At 38.4% G+C, this 26,501-nt stretch overlaps 1 protein-coding gene across 1 annotated transcript in view; it reads left to right on the plus strand.

Moving 5' to 3' along the window:
- Nucleotides 1-26,501, plus strand: part of ADAMTS6 (ADAM metallopeptidase with thrombospondin type 1 motif 6) — a 151,489-nt gene that overhangs the window by 111,750 nt on the left and 13,238 nt on the right. The window contains exons 17-22 of the mRNA XM_075447303.1: nt 478-601; nt 1,861-1,941; nt 6,576-6,739; nt 8,441-8,579; nt 19,666-19,795; nt 24,271-24,475. Of these exons, the coding sequence (XP_075303418.1) occupies nt 478-601; nt 1,861-1,941; nt 6,576-6,739; nt 8,441-8,579; nt 19,666-19,795; nt 24,271-24,475 (843 nt within the window). The remainder of the gene's footprint in view (nt 1-477; nt 602-1,860; nt 1,942-6,575; nt 6,740-8,440; nt 8,580-19,665; nt 19,796-24,270; nt 24,476-26,501) is intronic.

Below are 26,501 nucleotides of genomic sequence, written 5' to 3' on the forward strand. Positions count from 1 at the left end.
GAGGATGTGGAAATATGGTCTATGAAGCTGTAAAAGCCTTTGGGAACAATAATGCCTTTTATGCTGCATAAATGTTTAAGGAACATACAGCAAATATTTACCCTAAAAATGCAATATAGACGGATACAGTTAGCTGGTGTAACATTAAATGAAAACATCACTAATCATTTATTGATAACTGTAATAATTATATTGTTTTTAAAATGCTGTGAGATTCCTTCTTGAAAGTCACAATTGAAATACAAAGTATTTCTGAATCAAGATTTGGTAACAACTCAAAATGTGTGTTGTTTTTCTTTTTCATTTTCTTGCTCTGGTAAGTGAAAACCCACTTTTAACAGCTATCAAAAACAGAGTAGATTGGAAAAAAAAAGTACTGAATACCTCAAACTTGAAGAGAACCACGTAAAAAAAACTATGAAGTTACTGGTGCAAGACCATCATCCTGTTAAAGTATCTGTTGTTATCTGTTCCCAGCATGTAGGTTGTGATAATATTTTGGGGTCTGATGCTAAGGAAGATAGATGCCGTGTTTGTGGAGGAGATGGGAGTACATGTGAAGCCATTGAAGGTTTCTTCAATGATTCATTACCCAGAGGAGGTACGCACATACATATCCATTCTATTGCACAGTGCATTTATATGACTCTTTAGCAAGTAACTGCTGCATTAATTTCCAGCATGGTATTGCTGCTGGTCATTCACCTTGACTGCTTTTGCCTCTTTTCCTTTTTCTGTGTTAGTTTGGATTTATGTCAAATACAACAATATACTGAAATGCTGAACATTTAGTCCCCATGGTCTTTAGTGCACCTAAAAAGAAGCCGGAATGGGGTTTTTTGTTATTATTTAGTTATGGTGGTATAGTAACAGTAACGCTGTGTATGATTTTAATGTGTATGGTAGAATCTGATATTTAGTCAAACATGAAATTTTTGAATAGAAAGAATCCAGAAATGTCTCTTAAGTTCATCTTATTAAGAACTCAGAAAATGTGTATGGGCAATTAGTTTAAAGCTTAACTCAGAAAAGACAGTATTAGTGTTGCAGTCTTAGTGTTACCAGTTTTGGGCTCCCAAATATAGGAAAAGGTTGATGCACTGGAGTCAGTTCAGTTCAGTGAGGGACCACTAAGATTATTGGGGTCTGGAGTGCTTGCCCCTCTATGAGGAGAGGCTGGAGGCTGAGAGAATTTGGCTTATTTAGCCTGGAGAAGAGGAGGTATGTGTAAAACTTGTATCAGTCTTCCAATACCTGTAATGAGGTTATGGGGAAGACAGAGCCAGGCTCTTCATAGTGGTAAGTGTACGGTGGGACAAGAGACAATGGCTATAAATTGGAACAAGATAGCTGCTGACCGAATGGAAGGAATAACTTTTTCCCCAGGAGGACAGTCCAGCAATGGTTCACCTTGCACAGAAGGGTTGTACAGTTTCCATCTGTGGAGTTTTTCACAACCCAGCAGGGTAAAGTGCTGAGTAACTTGGTCTGATCTACTAGCTGATCCTGCCTTGTTGCAGGTAGTTGGACTAAGTGACTGTATCCTTTCCAATCTGAATTATTGTGTGATCCTAAGGTGATATCATACATTAATTACTTTTGATGCATTGTTGGAGAGACTTTATTGGCACTTAAAAAAAGGAATTCCTGACTATGTGGTAAGTTCTTGTTATCACTTTCAAATTTTTGTATGAAATTTATAGAGTTTTCCTTTATATCACATGAAAGAAGATGTTCAAGTACATTTGAGTCCCATATCTCATACTAATTTTTAGTAGTAAATAATTTATTAAAGGTTAGTTTAATGACTAATATTGATTAACATAAACAACAATAAAAATATATACCTTTGTCTTACAGGCTATATGGAAGTAATTCAAATTCCAAGAGGTTCTGTGCACATTGAAATACGAGAAGTGGCAATGTCAAAGAACTACATTGGTAAGAGCATGGTTTTAATAGCAGACTGTTATTACCGTCAGAGTTTGTGTTGTGATTTGAAGGTACATTTTCTGGTTTGGCCAAACCATGCACTTAGTAGAAGCAGCAGAGGGAATTGTTAGCTGTTAATACTAAGTTGTGATCAGACAGTTACAGCAGTTGGTTAGGATGTATTCTCTTGTATGGAGCTAATGAAATACATCATGTGGTTCCTCCTTGTCCACTCAGTGCAAACTCAGGTCAACTTCACTGTAGGTACAGTGTCAGACTTGAGCTGAAGTGGATGAGGAGCACTCAAATGGTCTACTGAAGCAGATCTGCTGGGGTAGATCCCACTCTGAGGTAGTGTCTTCCGTCTGGGAAGTCTGTGATCTTGGGGGATTATACCATTTTAAAATTTGATTTTATTCTTGGAATGATTATTCATCAACAGCCATAGGTACTTGGATACTAACAATACTGTCTCCTTATCCTAAGGCATTTCAATGTGTTAACTCCACAGTGTTTCAGTGTTGCTGTGTTGTAGGGACTAGAGCCATCCCTGTTTTGTACATAAGGAAAATGAAGTGCAGAAAAACTAGGTGTTTAGTTGAGATCATTCAGGAAGCCTGTTGTCAAGTGCAGAATTAAATTCAAATTCCCAGACTATTATTCCTTTCTTTAAAGACTGTGTTAAATTGCTGTTGTTTTTTTTTCATACTGATATCACAAGTCTGGCTTCACTGAACTCAAGTCAATATGCATTTCTGAAAGTCTCTGTTCCCTGATTTGCATTAGCAGTCAGTTCACACTAGAGCAAGAACACCAATTTCTTAGTAAAAAATAGATTAGAGAGCTGATTAGTAGTACAGCAAACTGACAGATTAACACAACCAAAAGCTGTTAACTGTGTAGGCTGAACAGCAGCTGATGAGGCTACATTTGTCAGTCCGGATTCCATGTAGCTGATATATGTAACACTAACATGTTCAAAAGGATTATGATGGCTGAAACTGTGAGTTAGAAGGGCATTATCCTCCTAGGTACAGTAATTACTAAATTGATTATATTGAGAATAATGGCACCTTTTACCATTGGCTGCCTACTTTTCTTTCTGTCTGCCCCCGTCCTTCTGTAATTCAGCAGATAATCAATCTCCCTCCATTCTGCAACAATAATAACACCACTACTCCAGCAGTAGAGTGCTTATTATTCTTTCAGTATCACACTCCCCGTGGCTCCTCCCTCACGTCAAAATAGGCTGCGGGTAAGGTTGCTTGTGTATCCTGTACTGCCATTTCAAATAGAGGTGGTGGGAGAGAGGCATACAATTCATCCTATCATGGTTGTTTTCTGCTAAGAACTATTCTATGGGCAGCTGCAAACCAGAACAATGAAGATAGCTCTTGGCTACTACAATTAAGTTAGTTATTCCTCTATTTTATAAGCAGAGGAAAAGGATCTGGAAAAGCATTTAGATTGGCACCATCTATTCAAAATGAATAAAAAACGTAAATTTTTTTTCTTCAATGAATCACAGAGGCAACTTCATTGGTATTTAGTCTGGCCACAGATCTAAAAATGTAAAGTGGTACATAAGCCCTTTTTTGTGTGCTTGTCACAATTTCAAGGAGTTTCCTCAGTTAAGGGCTCTCTCCTCAGTACCTTGCTTCATGCCACAGAAGCCCTGACTATACAGATAGGAGATTCCTCTCCTTCACTAGTTTCTTGTGTTTCCAGCTTTCAAAGGTGCCATTATAACCTAATGAAAGATCATCTTAGTAAGTCACGGGGGCCATTTAATTTTGTGATGGGATATTTTGTTCTGTGAGTGTGAACCGGATCACTATTTTAGGATCACCAGTTTCTGGGGAAAGGAGGGCTTTATTTTGTCTGCTCCCTTAAAAGAATTTACCAGCACATTGGTGGTTAAAAATGAGTTCATTGTGTTAAAATACATACCTCAAGGGTATTGTTTTATGGATATTTCTTTAGTGGCTGCGTCAACTTCACAGCTCCTTCCGTGTCTTTATGGAGTTCTGTCTGTTGTTCCAGGACAGCTGTTTGTATGGCCACACCATGAACCAGATTAGAGAACTAATTTGGCTGAAAATAAACATTTACACATATTACTATATTTTGGTTTTATGTGCACTGCTGCCAAATATGTGATCACAGTCTAAGAAATCAGTTTCTCCATTTGAAAGGATACAAAAAAAGGGAAAAATAAAACCATCTTCCTCTGTAGCTGTCACACTGTCTTCAAAGTTTCTTCTTCACTTCAGTTAGCAGGCTTTCAAACTAACTTGCAACAAACATCCCATGGTTCCTTAAACTATAATCCAGTTCTTTTGCAAGCCGTGGCCTCAGATTTAGGTTGCAGTTAGAGATTTGGCTATTCAGTTGGCTTAGTCAGCACCTGTCCTCCCTCCCCCTGTCTTTGGCGGATCATTTCTACACCAATATCGCTCCAGTGTTGTGGCAGCAAAAGCATGTTTCTGCAGCTGCATAAATAATTCAGTATGTCGAACTGATCTGTCCCACAAATAACCCAGCAACAAGAAAATTGCCAGTTTTCAGAGCTGCTGAAAAAATGTGTGTTTCGTTATGCTGTTATCTTCCCTTAAATGGCTTGATCCAGGGTGACATCTTCCCTTATATTCCTCTTATGCAACAGGGTGTTGTGTGCTAATTTTCTGTGGGCTTCCTGCATTCCCAAGTTCCCATGAATGATTTGATTAGGACACTAACTTGTTGCTTCTCTCATATGCTAATAGCATTAAGCCACTACATCATCATTGTCGTGTAATTATGTTGTTGGAATGCTGTTCACAACCATGTGGCCTTCACCCATGCGTAACAACTGTTGTTAGGTAAATCTATTTACAGAGTGCAAACGCATTTTTCATTGGCAGTCAGGTAAAAAATGAACTGCTTTGCTTCTGGGTATATATTAGTTTAAGTGTACATAGCATAAGTACAATTGATAGCATGTAATTTCAGAATTATTAATTATGTAAACGTGTATGAGAACATTTGTTCTCTTGTGCTCATTTATATGTCTCCTGTTGTTGTTTATATGTCTCAAATAATATAAATAAAGAATTCACTTCATTATTTGCTATTAGTAGATGCTAGACTTACTGACAAGGGATTTGAGTGGCACAGTAAGAGAGACTTTAATATGTCTTGGTAGCTTTGGGAGACCCTGCAACCTTCTTTTAATTAAGCTAGATTTTGTAAAAGCAGGATGGATAGAAATGTTGGCTATGTGGAAATGGGAACACTGGTAAAACAAAATGCTGATGTGCAGCTGTAACACAGTTATTTCATATACCTGCGTAAAACAGATAAATAGAGAAGTACTGTTCATTTCTTTTAGTACAGTACTGCTTGCTATTTGTCTTATTCTCCTATATTAACTTTTTTACCATCTCCTTCTTGTACTGTAAATTCTATACAGACAATAAGGAATCTGAAGTACTTTGAGAATTTCAGATAAGTGAATGTGTCAGAGCTAGTTTCTTCACTCAAAGCGCATGAGTGTTTCCAAAGTATATCCAGGGAAATCAATGGAATAAGATTCATGCAGTGGAAAGACACTCCTTTTCAGACCTTATGGTGCTGATGGAAATAGTTACTAATCCCTCCAGAATATGGCTGTCACCAACGGAACATTACTACCTCTCCAACTGTCTCTGGCTCATATGAATGCTTTCTGATCTGTTTTAGAAAATTTGAGCATCATTGAGACATCTTACCTAATTGTTTAAGGTAAACCATCCGTTGACACAGATGTAGTTGAGAATAAAACTTGATCATAAGTTACCTTGTCCCTTATGATGGTGATGTGAGTTTGTTCCCTACCTAGTAAAGTCAGTTATTTGTCTCAACAACAAATGACATGGCTGTTCGATCATGCGTTTCCAACCATCATTTGGCCTGTAAGAACATGTTTTACTCACAGTGAATGTGAGTGCTGAAGAACTTGGTAATCTTCATCTTAAATCAAGAATTCAATATTTAATTAACAGGATATTCACGTTCAGATACAAAGTCAGTTTCATATTTAGAAACTTAATCTAATATTATTGATAAAATATCAAATGTAAATCCCTGAATAATATGTGCTTGTCCACCTGAATTGCTTGGTTAGCTAAGAAATGTATGTTTTATCTACAGTACTTCTGTGGTTTAAGGCTGTATATTAGGAATAATAAAATGACAGATTAAGTAACTAGTATTTGGGTTTGTAGTAGAAATATCTTGGATTTGTGCTTTAAGAAAGAAAACAAAAAGCACAGTGGACAAAGACAACAAATCAATAGCGAAGTGGCACCATACATCAAACTCAATGTTCCTTCTCATGGTTTTCCCCTGTACATTATTTGAGATACTTAAGCCATGCCCCAATTGCTTCATCTAAAGATTAGATAGATAATTGATTATACATTCGAGACCTGCATATATCTTCTGTATATCTTACATAGAACAGCATACCTTGCACATGGACTCGATTTTAAAGTTGAAGTGAAAAAATAGTGATACTGAGCTGAAGCTCACATAATTCTAACAGATTAGTAGATTAATTTGCTATGGCTTCTCCATTATAAATGCTGCTTCCAATTTTTAGGTGGCTTGTATTTTTTTTTAAGCTTTAAAATCTGAAGAGGATGACTACTATATTAATGGTGCCTGGACTATTGACTGGCCAAGAAAGTTTGATGTTGCTGGAACAGCTTTCCATTACAAGAGGCCAACAGATGAACCAGAGTCTTTGGAAGCACTAGGCCCTACATCAGAAAATCTCATAATCATGGTAAAGTTATAATTAATATATTTCTGAAATTTGAAATATGTATGTGTGTTCTGAAAAAAGACAAGGCCATGAATGAAATAAAAACAAGTTGTGCCTTCAAAGAGTTTACAGCTTGTCTTGCTGGGACTTTGCATTTGTATTTTAACACAGCTTTCTTACCTTTCAAAACTGACTGGCGAACATTGTGATGACACAGGGATAAAGTCAGAAAAACCCCAGGCAATCTCACAGAAAGTTCCTTCTCCCTGTTAAATGTGGTTCAGAATAATGGTAGTTGAAATTGTAAATGGGGCGTATATTGTATTTCTACATACTACTGATGCATGGAAGTGCTGAGATATAGCGTGAGAGTTCCTGACAGTTCTGTAGATGTCTGTGGTTTTAAGTCTGGCCTGAGTGTGAAGTATACTCTTACCACAGCAAGAATATAATGATTTGACCCGTGTTGAAGTATGATGCTGTGACATATATTGTTCTGAACAGACTGTACAAAATATGAGAATGTAATAGAAGATGTGACCAGCATCCTGATACCTTGTCTCTGACAGCAGGCAATAGTGAGCCTACAGTTGTGCTGCTGTGTTGAGAATAAGAACAGGGTGATACTTGCCCAGTGTATTCTGTCAGCTGCCAGATTTGCAGCTCAGGGCTTGACTGAGCTAGACAGGATATTTTTGTGTGTAGAATGATTTTTGCCTGGATATTCACATTTTAGTCAGAATTTTCAAATGCTTTGAATCCTGTTTTTTCTGCTGTAGATGTGGATAAGCTAGAGAGTCCATACAGAATGAGTTACACAATAAGCATAGTGCCTTTTGCTCATTCAGTGCCACTGACTTTCTTACTGAAAGTTCTCTGCTCTTTAGTCCAATGGAGATAGGCAGATAATGCCTCTGCCAGGGGAAGAGAAGTAGCTCTAAGATGTGTCAGATTGCTGCGTCCAACATGATATATATTATTAGCAAGAGAAAGAAAAAGCTTGATAGAGAGTGAAAGGCTAGTGTTGGTCAGGTGGTATGCAGAAGTGCAGCTCGATAGTTAGGGCAGACAAAAGCTCATTGTGATTGTCACACTTCCATCTATATCACCTGCAGTGATATGGCTGCAGCAAGAGTTTTGATAATCCTTTAAAATCACAGGTGTGATTCCACCAAGCTAGAGCTGTTGGCTATTGCATTAGGGGAAAACAATGACCTCAGCAACAGTCTGTTGCGCTTACTGTAATTACTGATGTCATAGTCACTGGAAGTGCAAACAAGGGCAGACCTAGGTTTATAACTGCTATGTGGGTAGCTCCTCACAAGTTTTCAGTGAGGACTGTTGCATGTTTACACATTAATGTCCTTAAGCAACTTGGACCTCACATACTTATTCAGCTGCCAGGTTAATTTCCATTAAGGCATTAATTTTATGAAAGCTGGCTTTTTAGAACAACTATGTCAAGAATAAAGAACTGACAGAAGTTATAAAGTTGTGTTAAGGGGGAAAAAAGACAAAGCTGACCTTAGAAAATAATACTTTTTTTTATATGTTTTAAAAGTTAGTCCAGATTCTTTTGGGAATATGTAAAAGAACTACTATGGCTTCCTTTACTACTTTTTTCCCTTCCACAGGACATAACACATACCTAGATATAAATGTCACTGTAGTTGCCCTCTGCTTGCCTGTTTTAATGGTATAACCAGTTGTTTTCAACTACAGATTCTGCTACAGGAACAAAATTTGGGTATAAGGTATAAATTCAATGTTCCCATCTCTCGCACTGGCAGTGGAGACAATGAAGTTGGCTTTGCATGGAATCATCTGCCATGGTCAGAATGTTCAGCCACGTGTTCTGGAGGTAAGACACCAGGCGGTCAAGCTACAAGGTAAACTGAATGGCAAGATACACTTTACTGCATAATTATCTAGGTAACTAATTGAAAACTTTTCTTTCAGACATGCCTCAAAGCTTATTTCAGTGAAAGATCATTTATTTTATCACAACGGATTTTGTTGTTTTCAAGTACATTTAAAAAGTTTAGATGTTTTTGTTAAATACAGTATCTTGGTACAGTGTGTCTCTCTCTACTGATGCATCTTCTGAGATACTTTTGAAGCTAGTGTGTTTGCTGTTCACAGGAGCTTTCTTCATAAAGGACGTCAGAAGTTTCAACTAAGCAGATTAAAAAACAGAAGACAAATAGGAGGCTGTAGATAAAGGGATCTTTGTGTGTTTGTAGGTGTGCTTCACATGATCCTAGTCAGCCCTCCTGTTCTCTGGGCACCAAAGTTTAGGATGCATACTGGCAGCTCCTCTGTAGCAGATGGTAACAACTGGATTATACTTCCCACCCCATAGAAGTATCTGAGAATTTTTGCCCTTTGGCAGCGATGGGGGATTTGTAAATTGTCCCACGTGATTCATCACGGGTGCCTTTTGCCCACAATTTATTATATTCCTAATCCTCCCTCTAGTGGCCACCAATGCAATTCTTCATTCTGGCTGAGAGAGCAGGACAGTTGGCTTCCTTCAAAGCCAACACCATTGCTGCTGCAAGGACTGGTGAGTAGAAGTGCTGTGTGAACAGTATCTTTCTCCTCTCTGGAGGATGAATGCATCATCTCCCCAGCATACCTCAGTTTCAGAAGATAAGGGACAGCACTTCAAATCTACCTCTGAATTTCAGTTTTCTGCGGCACTGTGCACTGCCCATAGCAAGAGGAAGACACCATATTTTGTAACCTTGGGACCAAACATTTGTCCTTTCCCTTTTTTTCTGGCTAGTGGATATATTCATGTTTGGAACCTTCTTGGCTTATCTTTCTGCTGGAGCCTGCTGTAGCTTTTACTATTTGTTTGCTGTTTAAATACAGCTGTTTCCTCAGCCATATGTAATACACAAAGGACAGCACAAATTCTCTTCTGTGCTGCTAAATAAAGTCTTGAAAGAAAATAGAGGAAGGTACCAACTTTCTCCAGTATTTTTGGTGTTCGTTTGTTGGATTCCTGGGTGACAGATTGCTTTTTTAAATACTGTTTTAGTAATGGTGAGTCTGGTAGGAAAAGGAACGTTTTAAAGAAGTATACAGATGGGAAGTGCCTAGCTCATAGCAAGAGACAGTTCCAAGTATCAGAACCTTGCAAGTACCATCAAATCCTATTTTTATGATGGCAGTGAGTTAATGATCTTTTTGAAGTAATGGGAAAATTAACATTGATTTAGGTAGAGACAAGATTTTAGCCATGTATCTTCTGTCATGTGGGTCATTGTCATTTCACAGATTCGCCCATATACAAATGAAAAGTAAGCTCTGAAGGAGTAAGCACTTCTCTAGATTAAAACATTTTTACTTAATTAACTCTTAAGGGAAGTTTTATGAATCCCTGAAAACTACATATGTTTATTGTTTTGAAAATTTTTTTTGGAGGGGAGAAAGATTTTCTTTTGTAGGTCATGGTTGTTAAACTATGCACTTTTCTCTCTTTCAGTTTAGTATAAGCAAATACTATTGTCACTTACCTTCGTTGAGCTCTGTGCTCAGAAAATAAATATTTCATTGCAGCTATAATTCATGTTGAAAACAGCATCTGGTTTCTGTGTATGAGTACCTGTTGTTCCCCCCAGTTTATGAAACACCTTTCGCCATATGCCAAAAGAAGACCCAGTTCTAAAAGGGAGCTGAATCAGGGGAAAAAAGTAAAATCACTGAATCGGTGTCAAATGCCTTACTAAAGTCCACGTAGATGACATCCACAGCCTTTCCCTCATCCACTAGGCAGGTCACCTGGTCATAGAAGGAGGTCAGGTTGGTCAAGCAGGACCTGCCTTTCATGAACCCATGCTGTCTGGGCCTGATCCCCTGGTTGTCCTGCACATGCCCAGTGAGCGCACTCAGGATGAATCGGTCCATAACCTTCTTCGGCACCGGGACCAGGCTGACAGGCCTGTAGTTCCCAGGATCCTCCTTCCGACCCTTCTTATAGATGGGTGTTACACTGGCAATCCTCCAGTCATCTGGGACCTCCCCTGTTAGCCAGGACTGCTGATAGATGATGGAGAGTGGCTTGGCCAGCTCCTCTGCCAATTCCCACAGCACTCTTGGGCGGATTCTATCTAGCCCCATAGATTTGTGTGTCTCCAGGTGGCACAGCAGGTTGTTAGCTGCTTCCTCCTGGATTATGGGAGGTTTCTTCTGCTCTCCTTCCCTATCTTCCAGCACTGGGGGCTGACTACCTTGGGGATAACCAGTCTGACTATTAAAGACTGAGGCACAGAAGGCATTAAGTACCTCAGCCTTTTCCTCATCCTGCATGGCAATGTTCCTCCCCCCCCATCCAGTAAAGGATGGAGATTCTCTGTGGCTCTGTTTTTGTTGTTAAAAAACATTTTTGTTGTCCCTTACAACCATGGCCAGATTAAGTTCTAGCTGGGCTTTTGCCATGCTAATTTTCTCTCTGCACAACCTAACAAGACCCCTGTACTCCTCTTGAGTTGCCTGCCCTTTCTTCCAAAAGTGGTAAACTCTGCTTTTTTTCCTGAGTCCCAGTAAGAGCTCCCTGTTCATCCAGGCCAGTCGTCTTCCCTGCTGGTTCGTTTTGCAGCAATGGGGACAGCCTGCTCCTGTGCCTTTAAGACTTCCTTCTTGGAGAATGTCCAGCCTGCCTGCACCCCTTTGCCCTTCAGGACTCTCTCCCAGGGGACCCTCTCAACCAGCGTCCTGATCAGTCCAGAGTCTGCCCTCCGAAAGTCCATGGTGGTGGTTTTTGCTGGCCCCCCTCTAGACTTCACCACAAACCAAGAACTCTTACCATTCCATGGTCGCTAAGCCCAAGACTGCCTTGGACCACCACATCTCCCACCAGTCCTTCTCTGTTAGTAAACAGCAGGTCTAGCGAGGCACCTCCCCTGGTAAGCTCACTTACCAGCTGCATCAGGAAGTTACCTTCCATGCACTGCAGGAACCTCCTAGACTGCTTCCTCTCTGCTGTGTTGTATTTCCAGCAGACGTCTGGTAAGTTAAAGTCCCCCACGAGAAAAGGGCTAGCGATTGTGAGACTCCTGCCAGCCTGTTGCAGAAAACTTCAACTGCCTCTTCATCCTGGTTGGGTGGTCTATAACAGACTCCCAGCAGGATGTCTGCCTTGTTGGCTTTCCACCTCATCTTTACCCATAAGCATTCAACTTTGTCATCACAATTGTCGAGCTCTATACAATCAAAGCAGTCCCTAACACACAGAGCCACCCCACTGACTCTTTTTCCTTGCCTATCCCTTCTGAAGAGCTTGTAGCCATCCATCGCAGCACGCCATCACCGTGTTTCTGTGATGGCAACCAAGTCATAGCTGTCCCGCTGCACCATGGCTTCCAGCTTCTCCTGTTTATTGCCTGTGCTGCATGCATTGGTGTAGATGCACATGAGCTGGGCTATCGATCTCACCCCCAACCCTGGCGTGCCACGCCTGGGCTCATCTCTGGTGAGCCTGGTTATATCGCCTTCCCGCTTTGAACCTGGTTTAAAGCCCTCGCGATGAGTCCCACCAGCTCATGGGCAAGATTTTATTGCTCTACATCAAAGGATAACAAAATAATAAACATTTAAAGAATTTCTCACTGAAAATGTAGAAGTACCACAAGCATGTGTGAGGAATATTAGTGTGGAAAGTATTTGTGATTTATGAGGTAAAAAAGTTATTTAGTGACAGACTGTGAACAAGTTAAAGGCTTCAGCATTTTCCTTTCTCTTGTGGTAGTTGGTGTAGCTCACCTGTAGTGCATAGACTGATCAAGGTCTGGTCATATGATATTCCATCTTGATCCAGGAAAGCTCTAGATGATGTAGAGCCAGATATAATTTTATCTCAAACATAGGCTTTATATCAATGCTGTAGGCAAATCCGTTTTCCAGTCAACACATAGAACTTCTGTCTATCTCTGAACATGTCTGTATTTTAATATTAAGTCTTTTTGTCTAGGTGTATGTAACTCTTAAAAAGCTGTCTTAAATAACATCACATTTTCAAATATTAAGAAGCCAGGAAATGACAGAATTGAGTGATTGTGAAATGTGTAATTGTTTTCTGTAGTTTTAAGTGTTCTGTGAAACAGGGACCAGTTGAGCAGGGACCATTCTCTGAGGCTGTGTCACAGGCTAACTCATGTCTGCTCCACACTACTTAAGTCTAGCTCTCCTTAAATCAGACCGACTTTATCTGCATTACATACAATTGGACCAAGTCTGTGACTCTTAGAACATGCTTACTACTTGATGTGTGTTTTTAATACAAAGAATCTGAAAAAGAAAAAGCGAGAACTGCATTACAGCCAACCAAAGTGATGCTCCTGTATTGTGAACTTGAGGATATGTGTTGAATGTCATGAAGCAGAGCACCAAGGCTAGAGCAGCATTTTGGCAGTGCAAAGTTTAAGTTGCTTTGGAGTACCGTGTACTGCAGAAGTGTCAGATCTTTGTGCAGTCTCCTCTTCATAGTATTTTCAGAGCAATCCACTGCATTCAGCTGTTCCTAGAGCTAGTTGTAGGCCTTGCTTGGAGAGGGATAACTAGAGCAGTCAGGAGCCAAGGAGCAAACTAAGAGCAAGCTAGGAGCAACCTACAATCTTTAATTAGATGGTAACGTGCAGCCTTTTGCACTGAAATTCTGTATTATGTTCATCTCTGCTGTGCTGATGAGTCACACTGAACAGTAAAAGCGCTTTAACTTTTCAAATAGGACCTCTGTTCTACGGCCTGTCTTAGTTTTGCAGAATAGGAAGAGCATGGTAAATGGAATGGTAGGAAGCAGGAGGAGGGTTTCCTGCTTATGACAGCTGAGTGTGGTACCAGATCTCTGGATTGCATTCCTGTCTCCCTTGTGTGGTTCTCATGTGATACTGAACAACTCAAAGTGTTTATTACAGTCTTACTTGCTAATTATCAGTTCATCATTATATGGGTGCCACTCTGGAATGTCTGACCTCTGAAGCATGCAATGAATTTCATCATTGCATGAAGTGTGTGTAAAGCAAAGTAGTCTAAAAACTCAGCCAGACACCTGAAATCAATGGACTCTTTCCACGGTAGACATTGTACCTCCTCTCCCCTGTATTCTTCATAGTGTGGTATAGGAGATAAATTAAGGTTTGTGAAACAGTTACATATTTAGATTTCCTCTAAATAGCAGAAGGAACTTAGTGTTTCTTTCATGAGAATTTGTAAACTGTGTATTTAGTAGTGTCATTCATGTTAAAGGAGAAAAGAACAAAATATTACATGGTTTCTCTGCCAGTGAGCATGATGGTTCTGTACAGTGAACCAAGCAGATATAAAGTCTCCAAAGTCTGAGGTTTACTTTGGTATTTTTTTAAGTTTTTCTAAAATTAAGTTCTTCAGATTTACCAGATAGTTAAAAAGTCTTGCCTGGTAACACACAACTTTTTTGTCTTCCTGGGATCATGTACTTGTATGTAGAATGAGAATGTAGTTTCATTCATTTTTAATATATCTTCGTGTCTGTTCTTAGACTTGGAAATCCAGAACTGCGGCTTTTCTTTTTGTACACTAGAACCAGTATTTTCTATATTGAAAAACTTTTCTTTAAAATACAAATTTATAGTAGCTGAGATAGTTCTTCCACTCTGGAAACATTATGTAGAATAGAGCTACATGTATTCGCCATATTAATTCCCTTTTTTCATGAAGGTTCACTGATAACTGTGCGACTCTTGAGTCATGAGTTTTCAGAAGGAAAGTTTGTTACTATCTCATCTAGGTCTTTATAGCTGCTGGCAGACTTGGACAAGACTAGAAGAAAACAATGCCAGAGAATACCAGAATGTACAGTGAAAGTTTATCTATACATTGAAGAGAGGGAGAGGAGAGAACACAGGGAATTCAGAAGGGGTGGATGGATCAACAGTCTGCTGGAATTCAGAAAAAATTGATGACAAGAAGAAGATTTTCTTTAAGGACCTGGTTACTCTATTATTTAATGAGAAAGTCTGAGAAAGGGAAAGGCAAAACTAGAATACGTAGAAATACAAAATAAAACAATAAAATGAGGACTGGAAAAGGAAGAAGAAAGTGTTAAAATAGGAAAGGGTGATATATATCACTTACAGATCACAGAACTGTAGTTTATTTAGTCTCATGCCTGTCTTTCCATATATGTTATCTTGTAGCTTTCCGAAGTAGATGACTCTGTCCAGATACACAAGTATTTTTAATAAGGAAGTGAACTGCTGATGGTATTATTGTTTAAAAAAAATCAACAAAGGAAGAAAAAACAATCCTCTTGTGTGTTTTTATTTTTGTATACATTTAAAAATAAACTCCAGTAAGTGCATACTCCCCTTTATAAAATTTCTTCCATGCCTAATAAATTCTAGCAGTAAATGTCAACAAATGACAGCATTTTTTATCTGGAATTTACCAGGTATCCTAAGCACTGGGTTTGATTTCATTCATTCTGTTAGAGTTCATCTCCAGATGAGTTAAATGTCTTGGATATTAATTGTTTTTATGAAATAGTCAGTATACTATTATAAGTAAGTTGATTGCCATCCAGTTTTCTCTGCTGCTCATCACTCTTGTAGAGTGGTGCCTACTATGTTTTTCTTTCATGCCTTCAGATGAATTATGAAACCATCTTTCAAAATATAAAACATACTTATCCTCATCAAGGGAAATGTAAGTTTGGCTCTGTGATGAACATCTTGTGATCTGATGAGTAAGCTCAGAAAGTATGTCTGGGTTAACCATCATGCACTAGTTTTAGTGATGCAGGATTCACTATGTATTGGTACTGGCATCTTTATAATTAACTGTTGCAATCACAAACCACAATTTTTGGGATTGCTTTTAAAAACAGATAAAGCATTTACATGCCTGCAGTTTTAATTTAAGAAAAAAATGTGCTCCGTGTAATTTAAAATTTGTCTGCTGAAAGTCATGCAGAGTATTCATGAATTGAAGTCTGCAGAACTTCTCACTTCTCTGGAGATTATGGTCACTAAACCACTGGAGTTTTGTTTTCTATTAGAGTTGCATTGACCAGACATGAGGACATTTTATGTATTTTTATAAACTGTAAATCTGTAGGTTTGAAAGCAGAATACTTCTTTTTAACTGTGTGTCATTATTCCCCCAAGAATTTAAATGAACTTGTTTAGCTATGCTTTTTAGGTTATTTTATGAGAGACCATATACTCAGGGAAGAGTTGATAATTTAAAAAGATTTTTTCAAAGCCCACAGGGCTTAACCAAGTTGTAGCTGTTGTCTGGGTAAAAACTGCACTTTAGGATTTTTCCATTTCTTTTTCTTGTTTTGAAGTTTAATCTGAATTTTGTTTCTGAGGTTTTATTTTAAATAACACTGTAATTAGACAGTAATGATGTAAAGTTTACATACTGTGTGGCAAGATGCTACAGAACACTTTATGGTTTGATGTGTCTCCTGGCATGGATTAAAGATCTTTCACTGTGTGAATGAGTAGTGGTGAATACTGTGTTACAGGTGATAGGCTACCTGATCAATGTTCAATAAATAATATATCTGACTTAATTTTTTTAAAAAACTGAGCACAATGATGCCTTGTGTTTGTATTTGTGTTCATAATACTTTAGAATACTTTCTTACTACATAGGTCCTCAGAAATGAATTTACTGAGGCTGCCAATTTTTAGTCAAAAGCCTAGAAGGGAATGTGTTTGATGCCAGTAGGAAATACAGTGAAAACATAATATCTATGCTATCCCATAAATATGTTTGCAAGAATGGTATGCATCGTTAAAATATGTAGTTCTAAAGTGGGTTTAAATTATTATTTTTAAGCAATTATATTTGAGGGAAATACTGTGAAGGCAACATTCAGCCTGTTTTATCAGCCACTAAGAGACTTAAGGGAGCTTGTAATAGAAAGGATACATGATTATTCATCATCTGGAGCTGAACATAAATTCTATGTCAACTGGCAGTGCCATGTTACTAGCATTGCTGTTTGGCTAGACCATTTATATACTATTTGTAAGTTTGAGTAGAAAATTGCAAAAGAAATACTCCTACTCAGGTTGTCAGATCTGATTTTAATTATTCTCATCTGTTGGCTGTGTTTGCATAGATTATAGGATTTAAAGTGAATCATCTTGTCACAGCTTCTCAAATATTTAGATCTTCCACTTATTTGTCAAGAACCAAAGGAAGAGATTACAAAGGAGAGTCTAATCTGGTAAACATTTTTCTCTCTCTTTCATGCTGCAATGGGTAGGTCTTTTGTCTAATGAAGTAGTACTAAAGGAGTAGAGAACTGAAGAAAATAATCTCTCACTTTGTGTGTATAAGTGTGTAGATTATATAACAACATTAAACTAGTAACTGATTTGAAATTTTGAAGAAAAGTATAAATATCTAGCAAAAAAGTGTCAAATGGGGTAAAGTGTAACAGGTCATGCTGGACTAGCCAGATATGTTTAAAGATACAACTTATTTTCTAGATCAAGAAAACCTAGTAGATTCATTGGTTTAGACTTTCTTAAGGCTTTTGTTGTCACCTACATCTAAAAAAGAATTAGAAAAGATTAGTATAGAAGAGGCATGCTTAAAATGTAAATTACCAGGCCAAAAGGCAGTGAGCCTAGTGGGCTTCTTAAAGATCTTTCACATGACTCATGAGACTTCATTTTTCATGTTCTGATGGCAGCATAGAAAGTATAAAGCTCTGATGAGATTTGCTGACAGTGCAGTGCTAGGAGAGATACGAGGAAGACTGGGATAAGTTATAGTCATGATAAAGGCAGATTTTATTTTAGGACGTATTTAAAAGTTTCAGTGACACTGCATAAGGCACTAGTAAAATCCCTCTGGAGTACTGGGCACAGTTTGTCTTGTGGCTGTAATAAACTCAAGTGTGAACAGATGCACAGAAGGATTGTGATGTTGACCAAAGGAATGGTTTATCTATCAACACAGAGACTGCAAGAGTTGACTTGGTTAACCCAGTAAAGTTACTCTAAACGGAAAGACTGTTTTGACTTTCAAAAATTGAATTGGCAATTAGTGCATCTAGAATGGAAATTGGAATGCTTATAGTAGTCACAGGTATTAAGTTCAGAGAAGAAAAATGTACCTGGACTTAAAGTGGAGCTTGATCAGTTTATGAAAGGGGTTATGTAGCGTGGTTCCCAGGAACAGAAGGGAAGATGAGAAAGGGGTTTAGTCTGTAACCAGAAAATAAGACATTCATCTAGTACAAACAGGTATGGATTTTCATCCTGGCTCTTAAGATGGTTTAGGCATTTTACATCAGACTGTGATTGAATAAAAACTGTAAATAATCTACAGACTAGAAACTACAGTCTCGCAGTCTTAGCTAATTTTACCACGAAGGCAGAGAAGTTACGGTATGCTAATAGGAGTTAGGAATCCCCTCAGAGTGAGAAGGGTCATACCTACTCCGGCATCTGCACCCCCGTGGGGGTGTGCATGCCATCCTGAAGACTTGTGAAAAAGGAGGTTACCATTTTCCCCATGTCGTTTGCACACAGCGTCATAAAGACATTTCACATGTCTCTCTGTGCAGTCTGGGAGGCTTCTGTTCATGGCCAAGCAGGATGCCCTGTGGGCCAAGCTAGGCTTGACTCGCTGTTGGAATTAAATACCTAAGTTCTGTATAGGTCATATTTTAGAAACCAAAGTAGGAGATTCAATTCTTGTCCATAACGAATAACAGAAGAAGCAATTGCAAGAGAAGTTGTTTAGCTTGTTTAAAATGAGCGAAAGGACTACAAGTATTTGGTGAAAAATATCCCGTGTTTTTGGTGGGATTGTTAGTGTCTGAAATACATGTTTATACAATTAATTTTATTACTACATGTCTATCTCCTATAAAAAACTTGTCTTAAAGTGAAGAGGGGGCTGTAAAGTAAAGTTGGCAGATATTTGAAGCCAGGGTATTTTAATGCCATTTAATTGTACGCATTTCACATTTTGGAAAAAGTTAAATAATTGCTTCTGTTTTTCAGAAAGGTTCAGGGCTTTTTGCAGCTTTTACCATACAAATAATCCTGTTATTTCAGTACTATGACTACGTGTGTTTGATAAGAACTGCATATGATGCAGTGCAGATGCATGGCCTTTTTATGCTAACAAACATAGAGCTTGTTCTAAAAAGAGAGGAGGAGGCGGTATGTACTATTTACAAGAATACTCTGAGCTGCACTGTTGTCTTATCAGTGGTTATTAATGCCTTTCTTTAGATCCTGTTTTTTAAAATCAGAAAATCTCCTTAATACGCTACCTTATAATGTTGCCTTGGCAGTGATATGTCATTATGTTTTGGGAGTAATAATCAATTCTAAACTGCCCTGTTGATGGCTAACAGTGAAAGAGGAGCTGAGACTGCCAGACAAAATCAGCATTCGCAGACACAAACTGCATCTTTCACAATGAATAATACTTCTGTTATTTTACTGAACAAAATGTTTATGGGATGACATGTATAAAAATGCAACACTGTTTCCCAGTATTGCTGGTTTATTTTAAACCAGAGCACATAAACAATAATTCTGCATTGAAGTGTGACCGCATTCTATTTGGTGAGGTTTTCTTTAGAAATTCAAGTGGCTTTTACTATGGAGGAGCGTATAAAGAAAATGGATTTTGTACAATATACAAATAAAAACAATCTGTTAGTAAATCTATAAATATATTCCCTTTGTTTTAGAAAACAACAGCAATTTAAAATTCTCTTTCAGGAGGGTATCCCAAAATTGAAGGAAAACAAAAGATTTATTGTGCTCAGGGGACATTCAGTCAGTTGGAATTCGTACCCCTGCAGCATTCAGCCAAGTAAGGTGGGATGGTAGGATTAATGATGAATAGGTGAAATACACTTTTACTCAGTAAGCTGAAAAGCAAAAATGGTGTTTAATGGTGTTTCATTTCATCCCAAGGTGTGCAGAAACAAGAGGTGGTGTGTAAAAGGCTGGATGACAACTCCATTGTACAAAACAATTACTGTGACCCTGACAGTAAGCCTCCGGAAAACCAGAGAGCCTGCAACACTGAGCCTTGCCCACCTGAGTAAGTCATCTATCACTAAGATGGACAGATGTTTTGCATAGATTAAAAAAGTCTTTGTAATCTGTAATAAATCCTGTTTACTAAATGGGTATAAAATTCTCATCTAGTATTAGGGTCTGGTCTTATCAGACAGGGTATTCGGTTTTGGCTTTTGGTTGCGGTTTCTTGTTCCTCTGAAATCAGTTGTGGAAAATACATACTGTGACCTAGAGGAGGCTTGATTTGACTGAGGAATGGTGGTGTTTAAACTACACAAAGCAGCTCAGACATTGTAAGTAAAAAGATACTAGCAAAACAGTTTCTTAGGCTGTGTCAGATGTGGTGAACAGTGCTCAGAGTAGGACTGGGGACCATTCTTTAGGCAACAAAGACAGAAGAATCTTGAGGTGAGACTAACTTTGCCATAGGTACTTATGTTACATACTAAATGTTTGCCATATTTTTAAGTATATTCTATTAAAATTTGGGTTGAAATGATCACGACACATGGCAAATATAGAAACTGCTTAGTAGACCACATCATTTGCTGTTAATAGTTTTGTTGAACAACATTCTCTATGGGATTCTTAGTGTTGTACAGTAATGCTGTGCACCTTTAGGATTAGGTGACTACTTGGTTATGTCTATTTAGTTTTATTTTTGAAGATAACTATGCTATATATTGGCAAGATAATTAAAAACACAGCTGCTCATTTGTTTAAAAATGAAATTTGGCAAGGACCTATAGCATAGCTTAATCCTACTACATAAGCTGTTTAGAAACAGTTGTGATATTTTGCACTAGAAAATAATTTTGGCATATGTGCAACAGCTCCTCCTTACGTTTGGAGACAAATAAAATGTGGAAAAAATTGAAGCGATACAACAGTTTATTGATTCACAAGCTCTGGTTAGTTGAAATTTGGTGACAATCTGTAGCTATATTCTTATTAGGCATGAAAATAATTAATGCTGGTTAAATGTAGATATTGCACAATTAAAAAATACTATGGCCTCTTAAAATATATCTTAGAAACTGTAGAATTGCAGCATGAAGGACACTGGGAGGAATGAGACAAGACTATAATGCATTAAAATCGCTACAGGTCCTCATGAAGCTAGTTTCTTCCTAGAGTATCAGCTGCTTCCTTGGTGTGGTGACTGGTTGCAGGATGTCATAGAATCATAGGCTGGAAAAGACCTCTAAGATCATGGAGTCCAACCATCTACCCAACACCACCATTCCTACTAAACCATATCCTGAAGTGCCACATCTACACATTTTTTAAACACCTCCAGGGATGGTGACTCCACCACTTCCTTGGGCAGCCTGTTCAAATGCCTGACCACTCTTTCAGTAAAGAAATTTTTCCTAATATCCAATCTAAACCTCCCCTGACACAACTTGAAGCCATTGCCTCTCGTCCTATCGCTAGTTACCTGGGAGAAGAGACCAACACCTGCCTCACTACAAACTCCTTTCAGGTAGGTGTAGAGAGCAGTAAGGTCCTGCCTCAGCCTCCTTTTCTCCAGACTAAACAGCCCCAGTTCCTTCAATTGCTCCTCGTAAGACTTGTTTTCTAGACCCCTCACCAGCTTCGTTGCCCTTCTTTGGACATGCTTCAGCAACTCAATGTCCTTCTCATAGTCAGGGGCCCAAAACTGAACACCGCACTCCAGGTGCGGCCTCACCAGTGCTGAGTACAGTGGCACGATCACCTCCCTACTCCTGCTGGCCACACTGTTCCTGATACAAGCCAGGATGCCGTTGGCCTTCTTGGCCACCTGGGCACACTGCTGGCTCATGTTCAGCCGGCTGTCGACCAGCACCCCAAGGTCCGTTTCTAGCAGACAGCTTTCCAGCCACTCTTCCCCAAGTCTGTAGCGTTACCTGGGGTTGTTGTGATCCACGTGCAGGATGCAGCATTTGACCTTGTTAAACCTGATACAGTTGTCCTCAGTCCATCGATCCAGCTTGTCCAGATCCCTCTGCAGAGCCTTCCTACCCTCAAGCAGATTGACACTCCCACCCAGCTTGGTGTCATCTGCAGACTTACTGAGGGAGCACTCAATACCCTCATCCACATCATTGATAAAGATGTTAAACAAACACAGCAATGTCTTCTACACTTACTTCACCTGTGTCATGTACCATACTTATTTGACATAAACAGAAGTTAAGCCATTACACTGCTCTCACCTTGAGTGTTTTTGAATGTGAATGTCTCACAAACACATCTAAAGTAGGTCTAAATCATTGTCCCCACAGTCTATGTGTACATATATGTTTACCCTGCAAGGATATGCTCTTGGATAACACTATTATTTATTTATTATTTTGGATATGCATTTGGGCAACACTATTTAGCGTGGCTGTGAGTGCACTAACTAAACTGTCACACCATATACCTGAGAGCAGAACTTGGGAAGTGGTCATATTTGGTCAGTTCCTTTTTACCAAATACATCCCAATCCCTTCCTTTGTGTGGGTTAGCTATAAACAAATTAGTACTTCAAAAAATAGTGTTAACAGAGTTATTCCAAACTAGTTAGTTTTTATTTTTTGCACTGACACTATTTAAAAAACAAAACCAAGGAAAAAAACCCCAACCCACTTCTGGAATCTCCATCCAGTGCAGCAGGGACGTTGGTGCATGTGGTGAAACTCAAGTTATGAAGATTCAGAGAGTGGGTAGTGTGTGTGAATCAGCATCTTCTTGAATATGTTAGAGCAGTTTGACCCACATCTGCCTCCATTCTGATGTTCCCCACATGGTGAATACGAAGTGCCAAACTCCTAAGCAAGGGTTCTTGATTCCTGATCCTGTAAGTAGTCTAGGAGAGGCTGTTCAAATAACAGATAGTTACGCAAATAGGTTTGACACATCTGGCTGGAAGATTTATCGCCCAGTAAGACTTACTCTTTACATAGAGTGGCCAAATATTTCCCATTTTAATTAACACTATTCCACTTTCCTTGTGGTGTGTACCAAAAGTGATGGAAATGTTACTCTAACTGAATACTAGTTACATTATACTTGATGGCCCTGAGCAGCAGTAAAGACTGTGTTTGTTCAGAACGTTATTACAATAAGTGATTTTTAAAGTTCCAGATTTCAAGAAGTGATACAGGTAACACTTGTAGTTTTATGAATTACCAATACTACTCTTTTGTCATACAATATAAACAGAAAAGGTACCTGAGAATGCACTTGAGCAAATCATAGTACCAACGAAAAATTAACACTTCAGCCTTTCCAGAGCTCTGAAGAGCTTCTCATTCCCCCTGCTGCAGTAAAAGCATAAGTTTGGTGGCAAAGAATCACAAATTAATTCTCTTTTGCTGGGAAATTAATGATAGAATATGACATATTTGTTTGCATCTCTGCATCAACTAGGTTGATATTAGAACATATTACACATTCTGTAACACAAGACAGGATAACAGCACAGTTTTTTTTGTCAGAGGCTTCAGAAAATGGCAAATCTTATTAGGTGGCTTCAAGCATACCTCCAGGAACATCCACAGTGACTGACACACCTTGCTTTTTTGGCATGTTGGCAACATGGGGATAGCATACTAGACTTCACCATCGTGCTTTGCAAGGATGATTCCAGTGAGTGTAGCTAATCAACATGCAAAATATTGAAGACCAAATGTGCTCAACAGTGTGAAGAGGTATTTCCAGTATGAGCTGCATTAACCATTCATCAGTAGAAAAAGAATAATAAGTAACATTACAGCCAGATTGACAGGTGCTTTAATCTCTGTGGCAAGACAAAGTAGTCTAAATATACTGTACAGCTCCTGACTTTACTGTGTGCGCACAAACACTCAGAAGTGCTCTCTAGCAGCTATCATGCAGTGCTTTAAATTTTTTAAATACTTGCTGAGGTCATGTTTTTATGTGATGAATTCATGTTTTACTAGTGTTTGCTTTACTCTCCAATAAGTAAGAAAATTTTGCATTTCAGTGTAGCCTTTTATAAAAAAGATTAGAAATTCGTTTCATAATCAGATGAGAATTAACTCTCAGCCCAATTTTGAGATCAACTTACTTTACAGTAATTATACTGGAGAGGCAACCATCCTGGCTTTTAACTTGTGCTGTAACTTACAGCTGTGGTTCCCAAACATTTCCAGTTGCAAACCAGTTTCAGAGAAATAATTTTAGGCAAGTCCAGAACAAATCTACTTGAATAGCTGCAGTTTTGTCAGGCTCAACACACCGTTCTAACTGCTGTAGCCTAGGCTGGAAATTGCTGCTCTAGAAAAATACAAAGTTGTGTTGTTGTTGGAAAATACTATTGCAGTGAGACATAAATTAAAATGTTCAGTTAAAAGACCCAAAAGTTTCTACTTCACTTTAGTGTGAATACGTGTATTGTTAACAGCGATTTAGGTTTAGTAATATAAAGTGTTTGGATTGGTTTATGCAATTATCTGCTCTGTTTCTGATATGCATTGACTGAGTCTCCTAACTTTTTCTATCCAGATGGTTTATAGGAGATTGGTCAGAATGCAGTAAGACCTGTGATGGAGGAATGCGTTCACGGACAGTTCTCTGTATCAGAAAGATTGGACCTTCTGAGGAGGAGACACTGGACAATGCCAACTGTTTAACACATCGACCTATTGAAAAAGAGCCCTGTAACAATCAGTCCTGTCCCCCACAGTGGGTTGCTTTGGACTGGTCAGAAGTAAGGAAATTTTGCTGTGTTAGCTCATTGGTGATAGCGGAGACAAGAGCTCTGACTACTGAATATTAGTATGTTTTCTATCGCTTCTTGCTAAGTAAGGGATGAATAAGAAATTCAAAATGTCTTGGATGTAGTATTGAAGCAGTTTTGTCTTTTTTCTTTCCTGCTGTCTTGTCAGTTCTGTTATTTTGTCAAATGATTATGGTTTGGTATTATTAATCATAGTAGAAAAATAGTAAAATACAAAACAGAATAGTAAAGTAGTAAAAAAACCCCAGTGAAACAAAAAAAAAAGACCTCTAGAATAGCCATTTTGTGTGAGAATTTTCTTAAAGAAAAAAGCAATTTCTATTGGTTTTTGAACAGGCAAATAGCTGGATAGTAGATGTGATGGACTTACAATATCAGAAGCCAGAAAAGCCAGAATTACGTGTTTTGTTTTGTTTTGTTTCTTTTAAAGTAACCGTGCTGATGTGAAGCATCACCTTTCTTAGCAACATGCCTCGAGGCAGACCTGAAAGTTGGCGTTCTCGTTACTAAAAAACATCTTTTATTAAATATGGTGATAGCTGTCATGGTATAGTATAAGCTTGGCTTATACTTTATTCTGTATTGAAATTGGAGAATGTGAACCAGTGCAGCTGAAAGGAAAGGCAGATACATTTGAATGGGACTGCATCATATGCAAATCAGAGTGGAAAAATGTCTGTATACTTTTTCAGATCCTTGCTATCCTGTACTCCCATCTCACCCCACTTTTTATCTCAAAGTACCCTTTGGACTATCTACAAGTTAAAGTTTCCTGAGCTTCCATGTCTGTGTCCCTGCTCTCAAATGCAGCTCTATCATATAATTGCTTTCATAAATTGATTAAACTATGTTTTAAAATTGGATAATTTGGGGGTTTGTCCCACTGCTTCTTGGAAAACTGTTCCTGAACTTCAGTCTTTGAATTGCAAGAACTGTTCTAATATTCTAGTTCCATGACAGTTTATACCTGTTTGCTTTTGTTATCTGAAACAGCCCTTTTTCCTTTCCAGCTATTACTCATCAGAAATTAATCTATCTTGATCACATTCTACTTTCATGTTTCACTTTGAAGTTGCCTTTTTGGGAATGGATGACGAGAGTTAACGTTATCCCAGAGGAGGTTTCACATGTGCCTCGTTCTTTTGTTTCCTGCTTTCACTGAAAATACCCATAAACTACAGTGTACTCTAAATAAGGTTCTTCTGTTCCACAGCTATCACATATTGGTTATGTAAAGTCGTCTTACACTCTATTAATATATCCAGATCTTTATCCTCCTTTTTTTATTTCTTCTTTTTTTTGTAGTTAATTTTGGAAATATGTGCTCTTGTATGTCAGACTGCCAATTATTAATGTCTTCATGTTTTTTCAGCTCTTTCTGTAGAGCAAACCTCTGTAGCATCAAGGTCAGTTAGTTACCTGTGCTGTCTACTAGTTTCAGTAATTTCAGGAACACTGAACAACTTTTATAGGAACGTCATTAAGTAACTTGGAAAGAAATATGAATCAGGTGAGTCCTATGACTGATCCTAGAAGGTGCTTCTGTGCAGCATCTCTCAAATCCTAAATTTTATCCAGTTGTCGTGCCCCTTTCAAATACTTTACTGAAGCCCAGGTAGTTAGAACTGTTCTACTTCCTTTATCTAACAACAGTGAAAGGAGACTATTAGAACAAACTGTAGTGATGTGCCAGTGATATACCCGTGATTCATTGTGATAGATGATTCATTGTCATACATGATTCATTATATCCCATTTTCTGTGTAGTTGCTTGCCTTTAATTAAATGAGAAACCACCAGATACTATAAAGAAGGTTTATGTGCTTGCAGTTGCACAAATCTGTTCTATGTGCTGGTACTTTTAGCTTCAAAAGTTGTTACAAAGGCTGTAAATTCAAAGCATAAAGAAGGAATTCTACTAGCATCACTGTGAGCACCCACAGAAGTGATAAAGAACAGGTCTTGGCACGATTTGTTAATACGAGTTCGCTAAGTC

The sequence above is a fragment of the Opisthocomus hoazin genome, chromosome Z (assembly GCF_030867145.1).
Source record: "Opisthocomus hoazin isolate bOpiHoa1 chromosome Z, bOpiHoa1.hap1, whole genome shotgun sequence".
In the NCBI taxonomy this organism is placed as follows: Eukaryota; Metazoa; Chordata; class Aves; order Opisthocomiformes; family Opisthocomidae; genus Opisthocomus; species Opisthocomus hoazin.